Source organism: Dipodomys ordii, unplaced genomic scaffold, assembly GCF_000151885.1.
Source record: "Dipodomys ordii isolate 6190 unplaced genomic scaffold, Dord_2.0 Scaffold23, whole genome shotgun sequence".
Lineage (NCBI taxonomy): Eukaryota > Metazoa > Chordata > Mammalia > Rodentia > Heteromyidae > Dipodomys > Dipodomys ordii.
The window spans coordinates 8299778-8322417 of record NW_012267239.1 but is presented as its reverse complement, the minus strand read 5'-3'; the positions used below and the strand labels follow the sequence as shown (position 1 = coordinate 8322417).

General features: G+C 41.7%; 1 protein-coding gene across 1 annotated transcript in view; it reads right to left on the bottom strand.

The window, feature by feature from the left end:
• The window catches only part of Cit (citron rho-interacting serine/threonine kinase), a 165823-nt gene that overhangs the window by 130955 nt on the left and 12228 nt on the right, over positions 1–22640 (bottom strand). The window contains exons 5-7 of the mRNA XM_013014323.1: positions 16663–16764; positions 3777–3919; positions 1833–1923 (exon numbers count right to left, since the gene is read on the bottom strand). Coding sequence (XP_012869777.1) covers positions 1833–1923; positions 3777–3919; positions 16663–16764 — 336 coding nt within the window. The remainder of the gene's footprint in view (positions 1–1832; positions 1924–3776; positions 3920–16662; positions 16765–22640) is intronic.

Sequence of the window (22640 nt, the reverse complement as noted above, 5' to 3'; positions counted from 1 at the left end):
AAAGACTTAAATAACTCTAAGCTTTCTCCTAATATCCCCTAACAATATCCACCTCTCCTCAAAAGAATTTGACCTGGGGAGGAATGTGGGGGGGGGGGAGAGGAGCCTTACATATTCTACTTTATGTAAAGGACTTAACTCTCAGACCTGAGAGGCATTTTGAAAAGCTGCTTCTCTCACTTCTTTAAACTGTGCATTTTAACTAGAATTCGTTTTTTTCCAGAAAGAAAAAAAGCCAACTTCTTCAGGATTTGTCTAAGTCACCAAGTGGCTCAGTTATGAAATTCATCTTAAAACATAGGTCAATCTCTCTTGACCTAATCTCTTTTTTTTCTGCATACCTGACCTCAAAATTCACATTTCAATGTGAGCCAATTTTATTAGAGGATATTTTAACTAATTTTTTTTTTTACTTTTTCATCTTTTTCTTAAAAGTATTCTTGCTCTTGATCTCAATAGCTCATCTTCTGTCTTTCTAATTAGTATGGAGAAGACAGTTTAATTTTTGCCAAAAGTCCAAGACATTAAAATGACATTCTGAGCACTGGTCCTTGACACTTAAGAATATTTAATTCAAAAATTAATATAACTATTATATAACAACCCTAACAGCTGCCTATGACATTTGTTTCCTTTTATAAATAACGTATATGTTTTCTCTAATAAGCATTTATGTTTGAGTATGACAGAAATTAAACCTTAGAGGAGTGAGACAAGTCATTGATATCTACCAAAAAAAAAAGAATAATTAGTTCAAATGCACTAGGGATTCATTTCCTCTTTCTAACAAAGGAAATGGAGGATTTGAAAAAAACTGGTTATATTTCATCAACTATATATATTTCCAAGTAAATCAAGATAATGTAACCAGATAATTTGTAGGACACAAGACAAACAAAAGGGAAACAAACATCTTTAACTCAGGGACCAGGCGCTGTCCCTGAGTTTTTTTGTTCCAACACTGGCACTCTACTACTGAGCCACAGCACCACTTCCAACTTTCTACTGGTTTGAGTTAAGAGTTCTCATGAATTTTTCTGCCCTGGATGACTTCAAATCATAACTCTCAGACCTCAGACTCCTGACTAGTTAGTATGACAGGTGTGAACAAGCCATCAGCACACAGCTTACAGCTGTTTTAGAAAGAAGTCAGTTTGTGATCTGTGGGTGAGCTACCACTGCATTCCCACGGGATCCTCAAAGCCACATAAAACATCACATTTTATGCGTTTTAGCTGTGCAGAACCACTAACTGAGGATTTCTTTTTTCTTTTTTGTTCTTTCTTCTTTTTTTTTTTTTTTGTCATAAGGGTTGAACTCAGAGCCTGAGAGCTTTCTCTGGGCTCCTCTGCTCAAGGCTAGCTACCACTTTGTGCCACAGTGAAACTTCTGGTTTTCTGGTGGTTAACTGGAGATACAAGTCTGACCAACTTTCCTGCCTGAGCTGGCTTTGAACAAGCTGGCTTGAACCATGATCCTCAAATCTCAGCTTCCTGTGTAGACGGGATTACAAGCTTGAGCCACCAGCATCCTGCACCAATTGAGGATTTCATGGAACTCCTTTGTAAATGACTCACAGGTGCAATTAGAAATGTGCTCTGATTTGGAACTTGAATGTTCCTGGAAGGGCCGTGTGTGAGAAGCCTGGCTCCCAGCAGGGTACTCTGTGTCCCCATCCACACCCCACAACCCTCAAGGACTCATACACGGCAGATCACAGTTCTAAAATGTGGTTCCCCACTATATTCCAATACTTCCCAAACTTATGAGTCCCACAGAATGCTTTTCGAATATAACTCTTGCTAAGCAGTCTTACTCTATGTTATTATCACCTTATTTAAATTCATTCTGGCAGCCGATCCAAAATCCACCAGTTTGATATGTCCAGTTCGGTCAATGAGAATGTTCTCAGGCTTAATGTCTCTGGAAGAAAATCAGGACCCTGAATCAGTATTATCTTGTCCATGGCATTCAGCAAGCAAGTGATAACTTAGCATCTAATTTCAGCCAAGAACCATAACGTATTCTGCTAAAGAACCATAATTGAGGGGATGGGGGAGTGTAGTTGTGTTAAGTGGGAGGGAAGGGATGGTAGGGGAAATACAAAGGAGGAGGCAACAATGCTTGGCAAGAAATGTACTCATGGGGCTGGGAAGGTGACTCAGTGGTAGAGTACTTGCCTCCCATACATGAGGCCCTGGGTCCGATTCCTCCTTAGCACCATATAAGCAGAAAAAAGCCTGAAGTGGGTACTGTGGCTCAAATGATAGAGCACTAACCTTGAGCTGAAGAGCTAAGGGACAGCACCCAGGCCCTGAGTTCAAGCCCCATGACTGACCAAAAAGAAATGGACTCATTACCTTGCTCATGTAACTGTAACCACTCTGTACAGTATTTTCACAATTTAAAAAAAACTTATTTAATAAAAAAAGAACCATAATGTGTTCTGCTACACAGGCCTTCCCTATTGATGGATATGAATGATTGACACACAGGTCAGAAAACAATTTTTTTTTTAATTTTTAAAGGAAGGAAGGGAGGGGAAGGGAGGAGAGAGGAAGGAGTAAATACACATATCCAATGGTCTATTTCTGTTAGAGATAGCCATTTACATTATAAGAACCAAGTTTATGTGGCTAATCAACAGGATGACTGAGTTTTTACTCCAGATCTTGTAATTCCTGCACTAGTCATCCTTGAATTTCCACAATGTTCCCAGACATACACAAAACACCACAATAATGAGGATGTACAGAGATGCACTTAACCTCTGAGGAGTTTGTGGAACATTTTTGTTCATTAATAACAGGTGCTATTCAAAGTATGCTATGCTTTGAATCTCCAGTGCCTCCTAAGGGCTCACATGTTAAAAGCTTAGTCCTGGCATGGCACTCCTTGGAAGTGATGGAACCTTTGCTGTGTGTGTGTGGGGGGGGGCGGAGGAGAGTGCCTCCTCTGCTTTGGGCACATGAGTTAAGGCAAAATGAGGACCAGAGCATGGTAGAGTAAAGGGATTTGCTCTATGTCTGCCACTTCTTCCGACCACTCATCTCCCAATAATGCATCTATTAATGGATTAAGCCACTGACTATGTCAGAGCCTTCATGATCCAACCACTTCCCAAAAGCCTCATCAGATGGCAGCCAAGTCTTCAACTCAAGAGCTTGTGGGGGCCATTGCAGATTCAAACCACAGCTACCATCCACAGAGGACTGTGGAATCCCTGGCTCTTCTTATCTTTTCACTTCCCAACCATGAAATAAGGGGTTTTGCTTACCATGAAGTGCTGCCTTGCCACAGGCCCAAAGAAACAGGGCCAATCATAATCATGAACTAAAGCCTGCACAACTATAGGCCAAAACAAACTTTTTCTCTTGTATGCTGGTAAGCTCATGTATTTGATAGAGTAATGGAAAGCTAACATAGAATCCAGCTCTATGATCTTCTGCTCTTATACAGTACACCAGCTCCTCTTGCAAATCAAAGCCTGTTTTTCTACCATGGAACTCAAAGAGCTCATTCAAGGCCTCCCAATCCTATGAGCTTACATCTGTTAACTAGCAAACGGAAGGGCATTAGTATATTTGATAGCTACTTAGGGGTTAAATGGGCATGCTGAAACAGTTGATGTATTGGAAAGTTTACATTGAGTGAATTAGAAGTAACACTGGATAATGTATTTACCTTGATCCTGGAGTCATTCATCACATTTCCATGCAGGAACTCTTACATGATTCAGGCAAATTCTCAGAATGATACTCAAGAGTCTCACTTACCGATGTACATATCCCATCTGATGAATGCTGTGAACCGCCAAAATCAGTTCAGCTAAGTAAAACTGAATCATATTTTCATCTAATTGGTCCTCATATCTATTCAAAAGTGACAGCAAGTCCCCTCCAGGCTGATATTCCATGACCTGCATAGAATGCCAAAGTGATTAATTTTTCACACACTCAAAAAATAAAAGCGGGGGAGGGGTAGGAGAATGTTTTAATTAGATCCTCAAATACCACCTGACATGTTATAATTACAATGTCTCCAACAAGCAAGGAAGACGCATGAGACGTATTGTAAGACATAGGATGAGGTCCCTACCCCACAAAAATTACATCTGTTACCCCAGGGAATCAATATAATGAAAGACAAAGCCCAGACACCATGCATGATATTTGCAAGGCAAGTTTGAAAAGGTAAATTAAATCCACCACTTCCTCCACCCACACAAGGTGACACCCCAGACATTCCCCAGGTTTACATAGACAGCACAGATGTATGTTCCTTGAGAGGAAGGGGTGTGCGGGGAGGGGGGGGAACAAAACTCTCTTACATCCCTTTTGTATTCTCCCCAGCACCCAGCAGAAACTGGGAGATGTGTAATAAGTATGATACAATCTTTTCCTTTCAGTCAGGGCTGAAGGCAACAACAATCTCTATGAAAAATTTAACTATGAATATATATCCTTTGACCTAGTAACTCCACTCTAGTGATTTATGTCACAGGTGTTCACAATAGCTTGCAGATAAATAAGCTAACAGATTCATCACAGCATGGTTTATAACAGGGAAAAATTAAATCTTGGTAATCCTCCAAATATCCTTCCTAAGAGACCAACTAAACTATGACAATGATGAAGTATTAGATGGATGTTAAAAAACAAATGGCAATAGATAAGGATCCAGTTGCAGTTTTCCGCATGTGGATATCCAATTTTCTTGTGACCATTTGTCTTTCTTCCAGCTTATGGTTTTGGTTCCCTCATTGAATTTTGGATGGCTATAGGTCTGTGCATTGATTTCTAGGTCTTCTGCTGCACTGGTCCTCAGGCCTGTTTTTGTGCCAGTACCAAGCTGTAATAGAGTTTGAAGTTTGATATTGTTATACTTCCAGCACTACTTTTTCTGGTCAAGGTTGCTTTCTCCATTTGGGGCCTTCTGTGGTTTCCTAAGTATTTTTGATTGTTTTCTCTACCTCAGTGAAGAATGATGTTAGGATTTTGATGAGTATTGCATCGAAATTGTAGATTGTTTTGGGCAGTATTGCCATTTTCACAATAATAATTAGACTAATCCAGGAGCATGGAAGGTCTTTCCACTTCTTTGTGTCTTCTTCTATTTCCTTCTTTAAATTTTTGTTGTTTTCACTGTAGAAGAATTTCACTTCCTTGGCGGTTTGAAACTATTGCAAATGGAGTGGCTTTCCTTATTTCCGTCTCAATCTTCTCATTGTTGGCAAACAGAAAAAGCCACCTATTTTTGTGCATTGATCTTATACCTTATTACTTTACCAAAGTTATGGGGGGGGTTATTCCAGTCCTGGGGTTTGAACTCAAGGCCTGTGGCACTGTCCCTGAGCTTTTGGGCTCCAGCCTAGTGCTCTACTACTTGAGTCACAGCTCCACTAATGGCATTTTGGGGGTAGTTTATTAGAGATAAGAGTCTCATGGGGGCGGGGGGCTGGGAAGGTGGCTCAGTGGTAGAGTGCTTGCCTTGCATGCATAAGGCCCTGGGTTCGATTCCTCAGCACCACATAAACAAAAAGAAAAAAAAAGCCAGAAGTGGCACTGTGGCTCAAGTGGTAGAGTGCTAGCCTTGAGCTGAAGAGCTGAGGGACAGCACCCAGGCCCCACGACAGGACCAAAAAAAAAAAAGAGTCTCCTGGACTTTCCTGCCCCAGCTGATTTCAAACATCAATCCTGAGAGCTTGGCCTTCTGAGGAGCTAGGATACAGGTGTGAGCCACCAGTGCCCTGCTTTTTATCTAAGTTTTTAATCAGCTCTAGTAGCTTGAGAAAGGGGTCTATAGGATTCTTTAAATATAGGATAATGTCATCTGCTAAAAGGGATAGTTTTACGTCTTCCTTCCCTATTTGGATCCCCTTTACGACTTTCTCTTGCTTTATTATTCTTGCTAGGAAACAATTCCACTCCTGGGCATTCATCCAAAAGATGACAATCCAAGACCAGCACAACTATGTTCATTGAGGCACTATTCACCATAGCAAGGTATGGAAACCAGAAAATGTAGTACATACACACAATGGAATTTTACTCATCCATTAGAAAGAACAATATTGCATCATTTGCAAAGAAAATAGTAAGAACTGAAAAAAATGTAAAGTGACGTTAAGTTAGGCCCAGAGAAACAAAGGTTGCATTTTTAACCCTCATTGGGAAGGAGGCCAGAATTACTTTATAAACACATAAGTAAATCTATTAGGGGGTAGGTAAGTAGACACAAATGTATTAACCGAAATATGGTAGATTCAAAAGAAAACTCAAATACTGCAATTCCTTAGAAAGGTAAAGAAAGAATTTAACAAAATAAACACCAGGAAACTCGTACTTGAAAGAGTGGAATGGGGTCAAGGGGAGAGAGCTAGATGAATGAAGAGGAGAAAGGGAGAAAAAGCAGTCAAGAATTCAATGTATATTGAATTGACACTGATCAAGATGCACTGTATACATAAACTGCTTTAATGCAAAAATAATTCAATACAAAATTAAGAAAAGGGAAGGAATAGGTAGGTAGGAAGGGATAGCTGAGAATGGTAAAAGGAATGACAACACTGTATTCATAAACCACTGTGTTAAGTGGCAACTTCTTCGTCCAACTTTTTAAAGATAATTAAAAATAAAAATACAAACAAATGGATTCCACCTGTTCAAACTACCATGGAAAGCTCTCCATAATATAAAGTGGTGTCCTGTAAAATATAACCTCCCTTTTGTGAGAAAAAATATTTTTTTATTTATGAGTATACGTAGGAGGGGGAAAAATAGAAGAAGTATATGAAGTCTCAGGTAAAATGATTAACTTGGTCCAAAAAAAGGTACCAGTGGCTCACATCTGTAATCATAGCTACTTGGAAGGCTGAGAGTGAGAGGATTCCCACTCAAGGCCAGCCCAGGCAGAAAAGTTACAAGACAATTTCTCATCAGAGAGCCAGACACAGTGGTGCCACCTGTTACCCTATATACAAAAGAACACCTAAAATAGATGGAACTTGGCCTAGGCTCATACCTGAACAAGAAGTAAGACCCTAGTTTAAACATAACCAGCACAAAAAAAGATGGAGGCAAGGCTCAGCAGTAGAGTGCCACCCTAGCAACTGTGAGGCCCTGAGTTCAAACACCCCAAAGAGCTGAAACCCTTCTTCCTGAGTCAACACCCTACCTAGAGGGAGGCCAGTTAGCCTGAGTGGCTTCAGTTTCTCTCTGGTGACTTCACCACTCTTGCTTTGGGTTGCACACTCTGCAAAATCAGGATTGGATTAATCCCCTTGCAGCACTGCATGAGGATACGGCCAGACAAGGATCTCAGAGGCCTCAACGCAATGCCTGGTACCCACAGGAGAGCCTCAGCTATCATTCCATCCCCATCTCCTCCTGTACTGAGTGGTCTCCTTGTGCCTAGAGAGACGCTGGGACCCTTCTGACCATTGCTGCAACTGCTAACCTTTAAGGCATCTCTGTCCTTAGCTCTGATTTCCCATTTTATTGCCCATGCTACAAATGTCTTTTAAGCTGTCTCCAGTCTTTCTAGAAAAAAAGGTAAGACTCAAATATACTTCTTTTAAAAAAAAAACTGCCACATATTGTATTTCAGCAGTCAATGCTGCGATGTAAAGTCTTAATATTATACTCTCAACTCCTGTTTGCCTTTAGAAAAGAATTAGAAGAAAAAACCAGGCACTAGCATCTGCCCCAGGCTGGCCTAGTAGACACAGCAGGAAGTTTGGCTAGCACCAAATCAATCCTGAACCAAATTTCCCATCCTTCCCATGGACTACTTATAACCATGGAATCCACTCCATTCCCATGACTTCTTACATTCTGAAGCCACTGGAAAAATTGCATTTGAAGAGTAATATCCATTTGCACTGCAAATTGCTAAAAACGGATTTCAGAACTAAGAAGAAGAGCAACACTCAGATGGTGCAGCACCTAAGAGGCATACTTTACTTCCCCCAAATTCCTGGCAGATGTACGCCACACACACCCCTTCTCTCAAAGAGAGCTTATGGAAGCCACCTGGCTGCCTATAGCTCACCCACTTCCCAACCTGGTTCTCCGCAGGCCGAGTATGTGGGTGAATGCTAATTTGTACGTCTGCTTTAAATATATTGCCATTAAAAAGGGCTTTAAACATCAAAAGAAATTCACCGATAATAACAGGCATATTCATACTTTTAGAACTCAAATGTCTCAAAGTAAGGACAATGCATATTTATGACGACACAAGGCAGTTATAAATTTCCTACAGCTCTATTAAAGATGTGAAAAAGCAAATCAGCTTGTCAGTCTGAGGTTCAAAAACCAAAAATACAGCAGTCACTGGCAACTCTTAAGACCACTACTTGGTACCTCGTGTCTACCTAGCCCTTATGTTCCAAACATGAAAAGCATCTCTTACAGAAGCATCTCTTACAAAAGATATGTATTCTTCACTCCTACTCAGAAGAGACCCACCCAAACTACATTAGTCTTTCCTATCTGGGTCAAACATCTTCCCACATCTTCACAAACCAAGACAAAATGATAAGAGCTGCTAGCCAGCCTGCTCTACATCATGGGGCCAAAGTAGACAAGCTAAATGACAAATGCCTAAACCAACTGTATTCTTACCAGAACACCCAGTTAAACATAATTCCATACAAGAAGTCCAACTGTGCACCCTAGGTGAACCGATTCTGGACACTATGGCTATCCCTGGATGGTATCCACATTCCAAAACTATACTACCATGGGGAGGTGGGGAAAGGAAGGGGTAGTAGGAGAGAAACAAAGGAGGGGATAACAATGCTCTACAAGAAATGTACTCATTACCTTACTCATGTAACTGTAACACTCTATACAGCATCCTTACAATAAAATTAAATTAAAAATAAAAACTCTATTACCATGTATATTGCTCATTGTGGTATACACAAAGCCCAGAGGGAAGGCAGCCATAGGAAGTCAATCCAGGCTATGGAGCTACAAAGTAGAAGCCAGACACCAGTGGCTCACACTTGTAATCCTTGCTACTCAGGAAACTGAGAGCAGGAGGATTGCAGTTCAAGATCAAGCCAGGAAAAAAAAAAAAAGTTCACAAGACCCAGGCTTGGTGCAGTGACAGCAAGTTAGTTGGAAAATATAAACAGGAGAATCACACTGTAGGTCAAAAAAAATAAAATAAAAATGAAAGCAAAAAGGGTTGGAGGTGTGGCTCAAGTGGCACATGACATGCCTAGCAAGCATGAGGCCCTGTATTCTAATCCCCAGAATCCACCCATCCCCCCAAAAATGACAAACTAAGGTTCTTTAAGTCTTTCTACCAGATGACTCACTATGAACCAAAGACAAAGGCCATCAGGACTTGACCTAATGAAAGACAAAGTTACCACTCAGATATGCCAGAGTCAGTCCACACACAGATCTGGTTTTGTCTAAAACTGGTTTTGTCTAAAAAAAATTCTGTCTCGGACCTTTATTACTCAAGATAAAGATACCCAGTGAGACACTGATCCCTTCTCCTCACCACCCCCCCCCCCGCAAAAAAAAAAATGTGGCTTCAAATGTAAGAGGAGAATTAAGTCATCTAAAGCAGGGTTTCCCAGGCCTGCCTACCCACCAGGACATCCAGAAGTGCTTTTAAAAAAATCAGGCACACTCGGCCAGGCATGGTGGTACAAGCACACAATCCCAGCTACTCGGGAGGCAGAGGCAGGAGGACAATGGGTTGAGGCCATTCTTGGCAAAGTTAGCCATGAGATCCTTTCCCAAAAATAAAATAGAAACCAAACGGACTCAAGATGTAGCTCAGTGGTAAAGTGTTTGCCTAGCACTGGGCTCAGTCTCTAGCACTACAGGGAGGGGCAGGAAGAAAAAATACCCAAATAAACAGCAGAGTGTCCACTAAATACCAGAAAATAGCAATGAATAAGTAAGACAAAACACCTTGACCTCATCAAGCTGGCATTCTAGAAAAGGAAAATAATAAAAATATAATAGTAATAAGAAGAAGAATAAGGGTTAAAAAGACTATAGTATATCTCCTTCCCATTCCAACTCCTTAGTGAGCTTATCAAAAATATATATTCAGGAAACTAAGTGACTCCCCAGACTTTGTGGCAAGGATCCATGGATAAAGTCCAGAAATGTTTTTGTTGTTGTTGTTGTTTTTTCAGAGTCTCCCTCCAGTAACCCAAGATGTCCTCAATCTCCTAATCCTCCTGCTCTTTCCAAGGGCTAAGATTACAGGCCAGCATTACCGTGCCCAGCTTTGGAATCTGCATTTTTTTTTTTTAAAGGAGCCACTGGGGCAGTTCTGATGTGGTTAGCCCACTGCTGGGGGGAGAGGGGAAGGTGCCTCCAATCCCATCATCTCAGCAGAGCCCTTGAATGGACCTTATCTTGAATGTAACCATTACTTCTGCCTTTTTTTTTTTTTTTTTGGCAATAACTACCTGGAGCCTTTCTGAATCTGGAGACAAGACCACTGACAACAAAGAACTACAAGACAACAGGTCCATGAACACTGAAGCTGTGATCTTCCACCCTTGTAAGGACTGCAGGAATCTGCTACACGCAGTGAACAGCTGTGGGTCACATAAATGGGGATCACCAAGGCACAATAATCAAAAACAGGGGAGATGGAATCAGGGAGGGAAGAGCCTGTCAGTGAAACACTCCTAAACTAGATAGCCACCCTGCCGACCACTGAGAAAGCGCATCAGCTGACAGGCAAGCCTGGCTTGGAGCTATAATGGACTTGCTCTTTTAATGTAAAGACTTTGGGGCCAACAGAGACAGACCCTTCTGAGGGCAGCAGCTGCAGATGCTAATTAAAGGGCGAATCTTACATGTGTTCAGTTTGGAAAGAGAGGACGTTTCTCTGTTGGGGTTTGCAGCTATCCTCTAGGTACTGTAATGGCAATTTCCATTCATTGTGCTGAATTTAAAATGAAGGGCAAATGTGCACATGGCAATGAGCATATGGAAATGCAAGTATTTAATGTTTCTTCAGAATTTCTGTGCTCTGAATGTGTCATGTGTTGTCCAACACATGTAGAATTACGGTATTTGCAAGTGGGGCCTGTGGGAGGTTATTAGGGTCAGATGAGGTCATGTGGGTGGGGATCCAGAATGGTATTAGTGACTTTACAGGAAGGGGACCAGAAACCAGGCTCATATGCTTGCTCTGCCTCGCCGCCACATGACATTCCTCTGCCATGTCCCATTGCGGCACAAGGTCCTCACCAGATGCTGAGCAGGTCCTGGTGCCACTTTCATGGACCTCCCAGCATGACAAGGCTAAGCTACTTCTATTCTTTGTAAGTTCTCCTGTCTTAGGGTATGTTTGTTACAGCACCAGAAGCTATTTCCAGTTTCCCCAGGGAATTGTTATTGGCATTCTGTGCTAGTCCCCCCTTAGAAGTGTCACCTTGAAAATGCTGGCCCTTTCAGCATGACTGAAAGCACCATGAGAGCATCGGGTATCTGCTCTGCCCAGTGCTCCTGTCCTTTGGTATAGAGGAAGAAGAAGGGATCCTCTGAGCAGAGTGGCTCCTGATAGAGACCCTATATTATTCTTCATGAAGGGCAAGGTGACCTTGAGAGACACAGAAGGCCCTTTATCTCTGAAAATAGGAATTGCAGCTTGATTCATCTATCTATTCAAAAAATTGTGAATGAATACTGAATCTCACAGGATCTTGGCAAGAAACAGACGGCACATTCAAACTAGGTAGCTGAGGGCATTAGTTTAATGAAGAGACTATTTACAAAGGTGAGGGTTAGTTTAAAGGAAAGAAACAGGGGGTCTGGGCCTCAAAAAACAAGGAATGGGATTTCAGACATACACATACACGATTATTGATGGGACAAAAGGAAGAAGCATTAGCCAGAAACTAGAACTGCAGCTATAAAGCAATTTGTGTCAAAGTGAGGTCCCCGCCCCCCCAATACACACACACACACACACACACACCAGCAGCATCACCAGGAACTTGGAAATGCAAACTAGGAGGCACCACCCCCAGACCTGCTGGGTCAGAAAGACTGAGGGTAGGGTCAGACAACCTGAGACAATGTGATTGAATTGTGGCTCCTAAAATGGCAAAACTATAAATGCAGTCACTTGAAATAACACAAAATAACTACTTCCAAGGCACAGAAAACACAAAGAACCCCCCAAGGCAAAAACAAACTCAGCAACTGAATTGGGGTCAAGAAGAGGGATTAATATCTCATTCACCAATGAGAAAATTGAAACTGAAAAGGCCAATGACTCTGGAGAGAGAGAGACCAAACAAGAAATAGCAATCAAACAAGAATGATATTCTAAATAACAGTTCCTTTCTGATGGGCAGCTGGCTTCTAAAACCCTGGCTTCTGAAGCAACAACACGTGAACGCACGCCTGGTGCATTTTCAGACATGCCTCAAAATTCAGATAATCTCAGCCAAGAGATCAAAACAGCACATGTCTCGTTGTCAAAACGATCATAAGCTGCTACACTTCACTAGTGTAAATAATGAGTTACATTCACTAACTCTTAGCTCATAATGATAACACAGGCTGGTATTCACAAAGGCCCTGGGGTCGGTGTCTAGCCACAGCCTGTGTCCAGCCTGTTTCTATATAGGAAGAAAACTGCATACAACTATATAGGTATAGGTTGAAAGAAAGAGAAAAAAAAATTTTAATGAAATCTAAACCAGGCACTGGTAGCTTACACCTGTAATCCTAGCTACACAGGAGGCTGAGATCTAAGGATTGTGGTTCAAAGCCAGCTCTGGCAGGAAAGTCCATGAGACTCTTATCTCCAATTAACCACCAGAAAACTGGAAGTGGCACTGTGACTCAAAGTGAAAGATAGAAAGAAGAAAGCTAATTTAAACAGCATATCAAAATAGAGCATACCTCTGTGTGTATCCATGAAGGGTTTTCAGAGACAACTGAATAAGGGGAAGACCAGCATGGAACATGTGCAGCATCCTTATCATCTAGGCTCTCAGATGAAATCAGAGGGGAAAAGGGAACCAGGAGCTGGTATGCCTATAATCTTAGCTATTTAGGATACTGAGCTATGAGGATCTTGGTTTGGAGCCAGCCCAGACAGAAAAATTCCCAAGACTCTTATCTCCAATTAACCAGCCAAAAGCTGGAAGTGCCATAAGCTGGAAGTAGATAGAGGCCATGTCTCAAGAAGTAGTGCATCATGAGTAGAAAAACCACCACACACAAAAAAAAACAAGAGTATGACAGCTTCTCAGCTCAAGTTCCAGTAACAGCAAAAAATTAAACAAGGGCAAGGGGAATGGAAGGGAAAAGAATGCCTGCAAACACAAGCTTGCTTGCTTTCTGCTTCCTGGTCATCACCATTATGTGAGCTGCCCTGCTCTGCTATACCCTCCCTACCATGATGGTCTGAAACTGGCACAAGAGAAATCCTTCCTCCTTTAAAATGTTCCTCTCTCGGGACAGGGAAGGTGGCTCAGTGGTAGAGTGCTTGCCTTGCATGCATGAGGCCCTGGGTTCGATTCCTCAGCACCACATAAGCAGAAAAAGCCGGAAGTGGTGCTGTGGCTCAAGTGGTAGAGCGCTAGCCTTGAGCTGAAGAGCTGAGGGGCAGTGCCCAGGCCCAGAGTTTAAGCCCCACAACCGACCAAAAAAAAACAAAACACAAAAAAAACAAATGTTCCTCTCTTTTTGTGGGGGAGAACAATGGAAGGAAGGGGCGATCAAGATTTGCTAGATGTACTATATTCAAACCAATATGTTGAGAAGAAACTGCTTAGTACAATTACTAGAAGAAAATTTTAAATTTTGAATAAATAAATAGTTCCTCTCCGGTATTTGTCACAGCAATGAAAAAACTAACATACAAATAAGAGGAAATTCAGCCAAGCATAGGCTACACAGCTAGAGAATGTATGTCCAAGTCTCCCAAACAGACAGATACAGTCACGGGACTAAGTCCTAGCCAACACAACACAGGAGGAAATGATGGGTCCAGCTTGCAGGTCATTCTGTGTAGGAAGGACTTTGCTTGCTCTGAATTTTTGCTTTTTTTTTTCCTCTTACCTACCAGTTGGAACAAAGACCCAAAATGGCCCTGTAACAACCACATGAAAGAGGACAACATCCTAGATGGAGGAGCCACCAGACAGAAAAAACCTGAGCTCCTGAATTATCACATATAACTGAGCTGCTCTACCAACTTTAAGCATCTAAGCCTACAGCACAACTAATACCATTCTATATGTGATTGTAGGGTGAGGATGAAGAGAGAAAAGACAATGCAAGGAAGAAAGAATGGATAGACAGATAAACACATACATACATAGAAATAGATATGTAAGTAGGTAGATACATATGTTCATACATTCATACACACACAGAAATAGATACATAGGTAGAGAGAGAGAGACAGAGAGACAAAGAGACAGAGAGGGAGGAAGTTCTTGGGGTCAATGACAAGCTGAGGGCTAGGACGGTCTGAAGAGCCCCTCAGCATGAAAACTACCAATACAAAGTATTTCCCAGAGAATTCAAATGCAATACTGCTACAAGTGGTGAATTGTAGAGCATTTTCTTTGTGAAGATCAGCTCCTTCATGGAAGGACACCGATGCAGACATCTGTTCTATAGAAAGGAACAGATTTCTTCATGAACCAGAACAACAAAGTGCTGTTTTCGTGGGCCACTTGCCAGAATTAAGGACTAGCCTCGTTATATAGAACCAGATGTCACAATGGAATTTGCTACCATTTTCTGGTACATAGAAAATGACCGGCCACATTCTTTGCTACCTCTTAGTGCAAATGGGAACTTTCTAGCCACCAAAATTCAAAAGGACCCAAGTATACTTTCCTCAACACTCCACTCCAATTTTTTTTTTGAAACTCTTACTGGGTCTATCTTGAATTACATACTTTAGAGAGCAAAACTCCCCTGCTGCTAACATAATGTGATTTCTGCAACACAATAAGTGAATTTGTATGTAAATCAGATTTCTATGAAGTTAATCATGCATTCCATCCAATAAATAGTTCTTAGGGGTTTACTTGGTAACGCTCCACCTGAAGCAAGGGAAACATAATTGCTCTCCTCAGGAAGGAAGAGATGGACACCCACTCATGTGAGGAGGAGTGTAGGTAGCTGTGAGCATTCAGCAGAAGGGCGTCCATCCCAGCCATCCCAGAGGTACAGGGCCAAGGAGGTTTCCAGAAGTGACATCTAACCCAACCCCAGAAAGAGAAGCAGTAGTGAGTCAAGTAGACAGAGACGGAATAGACAACATGCAGGAAGATCAAAGACAAAGGACAAGAAGCAAAGAAAACCCAGGATGGGCACAGAAAGAAAGAAATGGAAGCTGACAAGAGTCCTTGGAGACACAGGTAAGAAAGGCTTGTCAACCACATGACAAGGTTTGGACTTTATCCAGAGAACATCAGAGAATCTTGAAGGGTTTTGACAGTGGATTTTGACTCAGCTGCAGTATGTAAAATACCTTCAAGGTACAGGGAAAGATGGACAGCAGGGAGAACATTCCAGAGGCCATATAGAAAAGCAAGCAAAAGGAAACTGAGGCCAGGATTCACACAACAGAGAAAGGAATGGATGTAAGAAATAGCCAGGAAAGATGTATAGGAGGCAGATGCTATTTTGGTGTTCATTCATTTAAAATGTTTATTCTAGATCTGGTGCTCAAGATGCTAATGGCTCACACCTGTAATTCTAGTTACTCAGGAGGCCAAAATCTGGGGATCGTAGTTCAGCCCAGGCAGGAAAGTCTGTGAGACCTGTACCTCCAATTAACCAGCAAAAAGCCAGAAGTAGAGCTGTGGCTCAAGTGGTAGAGTACTAACTTTGAGCAAAGCCATGGGACAGCACCCTGCCTGAGTTGAAGCTCCATGAATGGCACACATAAAAAAAAAAGAAAGAAAAAAGGTATAGGATATTCTCTTGTACTTCATACCTCTGCAGTGCAAGCATCTTTGAACTGACACATGGTAAGTGCAGATGTCCATGAGGTACAGTGATATTTAAACACACGTAAGCAGCATGCAATGATTACATTAGGGTAACTAGTATATGTTATCATCTGTGTGTCAGGAACATTCAAAATCCTTCTAGCTACTTTAAAATATGCAATAAGTTATGATTAGCTCAGGTTGCCCTCTTATGCTAGAGGATACCAAAGACAATCCTACTATCTAACTGGACTTTTAGATTAACTAGCCTTTCTCTCTTCCCCTCAACTCTCAACCCTTCCCAGCCTCTGGTAACCATGACTCTTATTTCTAGGAGATAAACTCTTTTAAGTTTTTACATGGTGAGAATAGGCTGCATCTTCTTATAACAACTATGGATTATTTGAACTTTAAAACAAGTAAAGCAAGATTCTATGAAAGGTAGAGACCATTCCTTTTTATTGCCCTGTAAACCACGGATCCAGAGCCCAACTGGTCAGCAAGCCTTTGCTAAATGGCTGACTCCTAAACTTTAGAAGGAAAGGGACAAGGGAGACCCGGAAGTCACAGGAGGGACGGACTGAATGAGTCAGTCAGACATGGGTCGTGTTGGCAAGAACCATCATCCCATTCTGTAATGGTGGTATCTGTGATCAGAGTATGAGGCTTGCTCCACAGAGAGGGATAGGAAGACTCACCAGGTAGAGGTGATTTCTGTCCTGAAAGGCACAGTGTAATTGGGGAATCCAAGGGCTTGTGCTTTGAGATAATATATTCCGTTCTTCCTCAAAAAATGAGACCTATAGGGAAAAAGAAACTCTTTAGACAAATTATAATAGAAAGAAAGAAATGTAAAAGAAAAACTCCCTTTATCTGCCTTTAAGCCAAAACAGATGATTCTGGGGTTTAAGTCATCACTTAGCTTAGCATTACACAACTTGGCTCAGTTATGCACTTATTTTGTTCAGTTTGTGCCAGATCCATATATTACCCATCCAATTATTTACTTAACATCTCTCTTTAACTTTAGCTCACTTCCTTGCAACCCAAGTGTCTTTCTTTTCCTGTTCACCTGTGCTCTCTGAACAGTTCATGCTCAAAGACTTTAGGTGGAACAAAACAAGATAAGAGCACAGGCCAGATGGGAAAGACAGCACCATGGTACCTACAACAGGGTGCATGGTACAAGTAGAGTGGCTACCAGATATGGGGGCACGAAGGCATCACACAGAGAGGAGATTTTAGAGCAGGTTATTTGGGCCCACCAAGAGGACAGAGAATAACTACAAAGATAGTCAACAGAATGCATAAAGATACAGAAAACAAGCACTGCTGGACATGGTGGCACACACCTGTAATCCCAACTCCCTGGGAGATGGAGATTACAGACCAAGGATAGCCCTGGACAAAAATGCAAGTCTCTAATTGAAAAACTAAAGCAAAAAAGGCTGGGAGCATAGTTCAAACATCTGTCTAGGAAGAATGAGGCCAAGTCTAAACCTGAGTACTTTAAAAAAAAAAAGTGAAAATAGTATGGGCATAATGTTACAGCTGAGAATTACCACTATAGTTTGAATAAGTGTTGCCCTAATGGACCATGGATTAAAGTCTTGGTCCTAAGCCCACTCTACTATGCTCTACTTTTTTTTTTTTTTTTTTGGTCAGTCGTGGGGCTTGAACTCTGAGCTTGGGCATTGTCCCTGTACTCTTCAGCTCAAGGCCAGCGCTCTACCGCTTGAGCCACAGTGCCACTTCTGGTTTTCAAGTGGTTTATTGGAGATCAGAGTCTCACAGACTTTCCTGCCCAGGCTGGCTTTGAACCGTGATACTCAGATCTCAGCCTTCTGAGTAGCTAGGATTACAGGCGTGAGCCACCAGCACCCAGCGGCTCTACTTCTTAATAAGAGAACCATTAAGAAGTAGAGACTGAGCCCAGCACTGGTGGCTCATGCCTGTCATCTTACCTACTCAGGAGGCTGAGAGCTGAGAATCAGAGCTCAAAGCCAGCCTAGGCAAGAATGTCCATGAGACTCTTACCTCCAATGAACTACCAGAAAATCCAAAGTAGAGCTGTAGCTCAAAGTAATAGAGCTCTAACCTTGAGTGGAAAAAGCTCGGGGACAGCACGTAGACGCTGAGTTCAAGCCCAACAACCAACCAAAAATAAATAAATAAATAAATAAAAGGAAGTGGAGCCTAGTAGAAGGTCTTTGGGTCATGCCTTTAAAAAGGATACTGCAACTCCATGTTATCTTTCTCTCTTTTACAAGCCAGCCATGAGACAAACAGTTTTGTCATGAACTACTTCATCCAAAAGCAATGGAGCCCACCAACCCTGAACTGAAATCTCTGAACTGTAAATCAAAACAAACCTCAAGTATTTGTTACCATAACAGAAAGCTGACTAACACATATAGAAACACAGAAAAGGCAAAAACTAAAATGATCCTTGTGAACTGGAGGAATTGGCATGAACTTAGAACTTTATTTTTTTGCTTCTTTTTTTGGCTGTTTTTATTATTATTTGTTGTTGTTTGTTGCTTGGTTTAGAGGGGTTTTTTGCAGGAGGGGAGTGGGAATTGGCAGTACTTGGGTCTAAACTCAGGACCTTGACCTTGCCAAGCAAGTGCTCTACTGCTTTAGACATGACCCCACTCTTGTAGTCTTGGTAATTTTTTGACCTGGGTTGGCCTGAATAGCAATCCTATTTATCGCTCCCCTGGAGATGGAATGAAAGGTGTGCACCACCTTCATACTGCCACCATGGCCAGCTTTCTATTAAGCGAGGTGGGGTCTTGTGAACTTTTAGCCAGGGCTGGCTTTGTATCACAACCTTCCCCATCTTGACCTCCTAAGTAGCTAGTATTACAGAGTGAGCCAAAGTCAACAGCTTGGCCTTCTGTTTTTTGTTGTTTTCTGTTGTTGTTGTTGTTTTGGGGGATTTTGGGGGTTTGTTTTTTTTTTGTCAGTCATGGGACTTGAACTCTGGGCTTGGGCACAGTCCCTGCACTCTTCAGTTCATGGCAAGCGTTCTACCACTTGAGCTACAGAGCCATTTCCAGTTTTCTAGTGGTTTATTGGAGATAAGAGTCTCACAGACTTTCTTGCCCGGGCTGGCTTTGAACCATGATCCTCAGATCTCAGCCTCCTGAGTAGCTAGGATTACAGGCGTGAGCCACCGGCGCCGGGCTGCCTTTTGTTTTTTTAAGATAGGGTCTTGCTATGTAGCCTAGTCTGGCCTCAAACTTGTGATTCTCCTGCCTCAGCAGTAGATACCACTGTGCCCAGCTGCAGACTTGGAGTTTTCAAGATACAGATATATACTGAATTATATAGACATATATAAAAATAGGGAGGTAATATGTACATGTACATGTGCGCCAGTATGTGTGGATTTGTATACATATGGGGGAGTATATAAGTAGGTATATGGCACACATGTTTTTCTGATACTTGTCTTATGATAGTGTTGTGAAGTCCTTGTGATAGCCACTACCCAGTGAAGTATTCAGAAGTATTTTCAAGTGGTTCCAGAGGGCGGGAAAGTTGTACTGTCTGATAGGTAATTCTATGTGTCAACCTTGCCAGGCCGTAACACCCAGTTATTCAGACATTAAGAATTGCTGTAAAGGTATTGTGGAGATGTTTTTGTCTACAATCAGTTGACTTTAAGCTACAGCTTTTCTTCAATTATCTGTGTGGGCCTCTTCCAATCAGTTCAAAGACCTGAAGAGAAAGCCAGTGCTTTCTCTAAAGATCAAGAAATTGTGCTTTAACAGTGCATCATCCTTTCCTCTCCCTCAAATTTCCAAAATTTCCAGCCTGTTGTCCTGCCTACAGCCTTCAGACTTTCCAGTTTGCACCACCACTGAAACCACCTGCTTGGCGTAAGTCAATTCTGCACATATGTGTATATGGGTATAGATGTGTGTGTACCTATAAACATACATATGCATTCTATGTGGATATCTTATATGTAGATATAATCTATGATCCGTGTATATACAACAATGGCATATGTATATTCTGTGTGCATGTATGTCTATTTGTCTATGGTAGATTGGTTCAAGAACACCTATGAGTAGCAAATCACACAGAAGCTCAAGTCACTTATATAAAATAGCACAGTATTTGCACAGAACCTATATAGATCTTCTGTACGGTTCTAATCACCTCCTGTAATACTTAGTACAATGTGAATGCTACACAAATAGCAATACTGAATTCGTTAGGAATTAGTGACAAGAAAAATGTCTACCATTTGGTGCACACACACACCATCTTTTCTTTCTTCCTATTTTCAGTTTGTAGTTGGGTAAATCCATAGAGGCAGAAGCTATGAGAATGCTTCAGGAAAACTGTGTGTGAGGGTTAGCTTTGTATGTTAACTTACTGGTTCATTTCCCCTAAGAACCCTGACTGAATATGGAACTTTTCTATAAATCTGTGATTGTTTCAGTCAGTTTAACTTGAAGTATACCTTGTTCCATATCAGTTCCGACAACATCATCTGTGGAAGCTGCAGGTTTTGATATGCTAGTGAGTACAAAACTATTAAGTGGGGCTGGGATGTAGCTCAGTGGCAAAGCGCTTGCCTAGCAAGTACAACATCCTGGGTTCGATCCCCAATACCAAAAAAGAAAAGACAAAAAAAAAAAAGATACAGTTTAAAAAAAAAAACTATTAAGTGTTTTTAAATAGTGTGTCCTCACACTGCCTCAAAATCACCTAGCACACCTCTAGTGCTAAATGGCAGCCTTTTGAAAAACTGCAACCCAGCTCCAGTCATTTACTGCCCCAAGGGGCTGGTTCTTCTTCATGATGGCATATAAAAGCTGTTCAGAGGAGGTCGCTGAACTGAACAGCCTCCACCTTCACTTGCTCACCACTAACTGACCCCTGAAGTGTCCATTAAAGTAAGTGGTCTCTGGGGACCTCTTCCAGATGTCACAGTATTTCAGGCAAGTGTGCTGGCCTCCCCTGGGTGACAGGCTTTGCCTGCAGGATACCACCTCTCCAACACTTCCTTTCTTCAGTTTCTTCCTTGGTGGCTTTTCTCTTCTCAGGTCCTTACGTTCCAACTCTTGACAGAGATTCCATTAAGATACCTATTTTTCTGTTATATGCACTCTCTTGAGGAATGGACACACACTTAAGAAAGAGTCCACATTTCTTACATGCTCCTTTCAAACCATTCATACAGGCAAACATGTATGAACACCTCTGTGGTCTGCCTACAGTGTGGCGTGCTGGATTCTTTTTTATTTTTTCTTACATGTGCTATTTCCCATCTACAATGTATGCATCGCAAGGTCAGACTACATCAAATGCCTCTCCTCAAGGACCTAGAAACACAAATGCTCAGGAAGTATGTGATGATGATAGATTAGTTCTGACTCAGATGTAGGAGACCTAGTAAGTACCTTCGCCTCTGGTCTTCCAAGTTATTTGCAACATCGTGTCATTTTTCCTGTCTGTGAAGTTACTCACATTTTCTTCCCCAAACAAATATTCAATGTGCAGAGACAGTCTATTGGACCTGGTATACATCTGTCATTCTTGGGATCTGACAAGCAGCTTCCTGCCCTCTGCTGCTTCTCTGCCTGGAAGCCACAAAATGTCACTGAAGTCCTCAGGGACCCAAGCAATCACAACCTCCGCATTCTAAAAGCCTAAATGATCCCCAACTGTTTCACAAAGTAGAAATGCCATTCCAAAAATGGTCTAGGGCAACAGGAACAAATGATGTAAATCTGGAAACTACTGGAAGGGTATAGAATTTTGCCATTGTACCTGTTGCCATAGAAATACAGGACGGTTTTGCTTTGTTTAAAATCTTGGAAGGGTGGGATGGGTACAGAGACTCTGTTTGGGATGATGACTAAGCTCTAGATACAGATGATGGTTACAGTTGTACATGATGGTTCTGCATTAATACCTCTATAGATGGTTGTACATTAATACTACTAAGTTACACACTAAAAGTAGTTGAAATGGTAAAGTTTATGATTAAGTACGGCTTGTGACATTTCCCTCCAATTCCCCAACCCACTCAAATGTCCTCAGTTTGCCCTAGTTCACAATGTGTTTATACTGACCCATTAAACAGGCACACATACACACATACACAGACACACTCACAGACACACACACAGCACCATAGTTCTCATCCATGGCTACCTCCTATCACTTCTGTGCCCAGGCTCCATTCCCTCTCATCAGAGAGGACAAATCGTCTCTGGCTCACTCATGACATCTCCCATCACCGCTAATGAGTTTAATTGTTCTCTCCCCTCTGTGATGCTTTCTCTGGTAAGCACCTGTTTTATAGATCTGCATTTTTCCTCCTCTTCCCAAGGCTGTGGTTAAACCCTGAAAGTAACAGCTATGGAGCTTCAATCCCTTCCGCCAGCTCCCCACAGAGCTAGGTACATTATTAGAACCATGATGTGCACTACGATGTCTGTAACTAATAAATTACTCTCTGAACTCCAAGGCTGGCAGCTCTCACTCTCTTTAAAACACAACAAATGAATCAATATGTCTAGAGATACACCAGCCCTACTTAAAGAAAGAAGAATATCACAATGGAAAAGCAACTCCCCAGCTACGCAACATGATTCTATTTAACTTCTACAAAAGCTCATTATAAAATCAAATACATGTGCCTGCCATA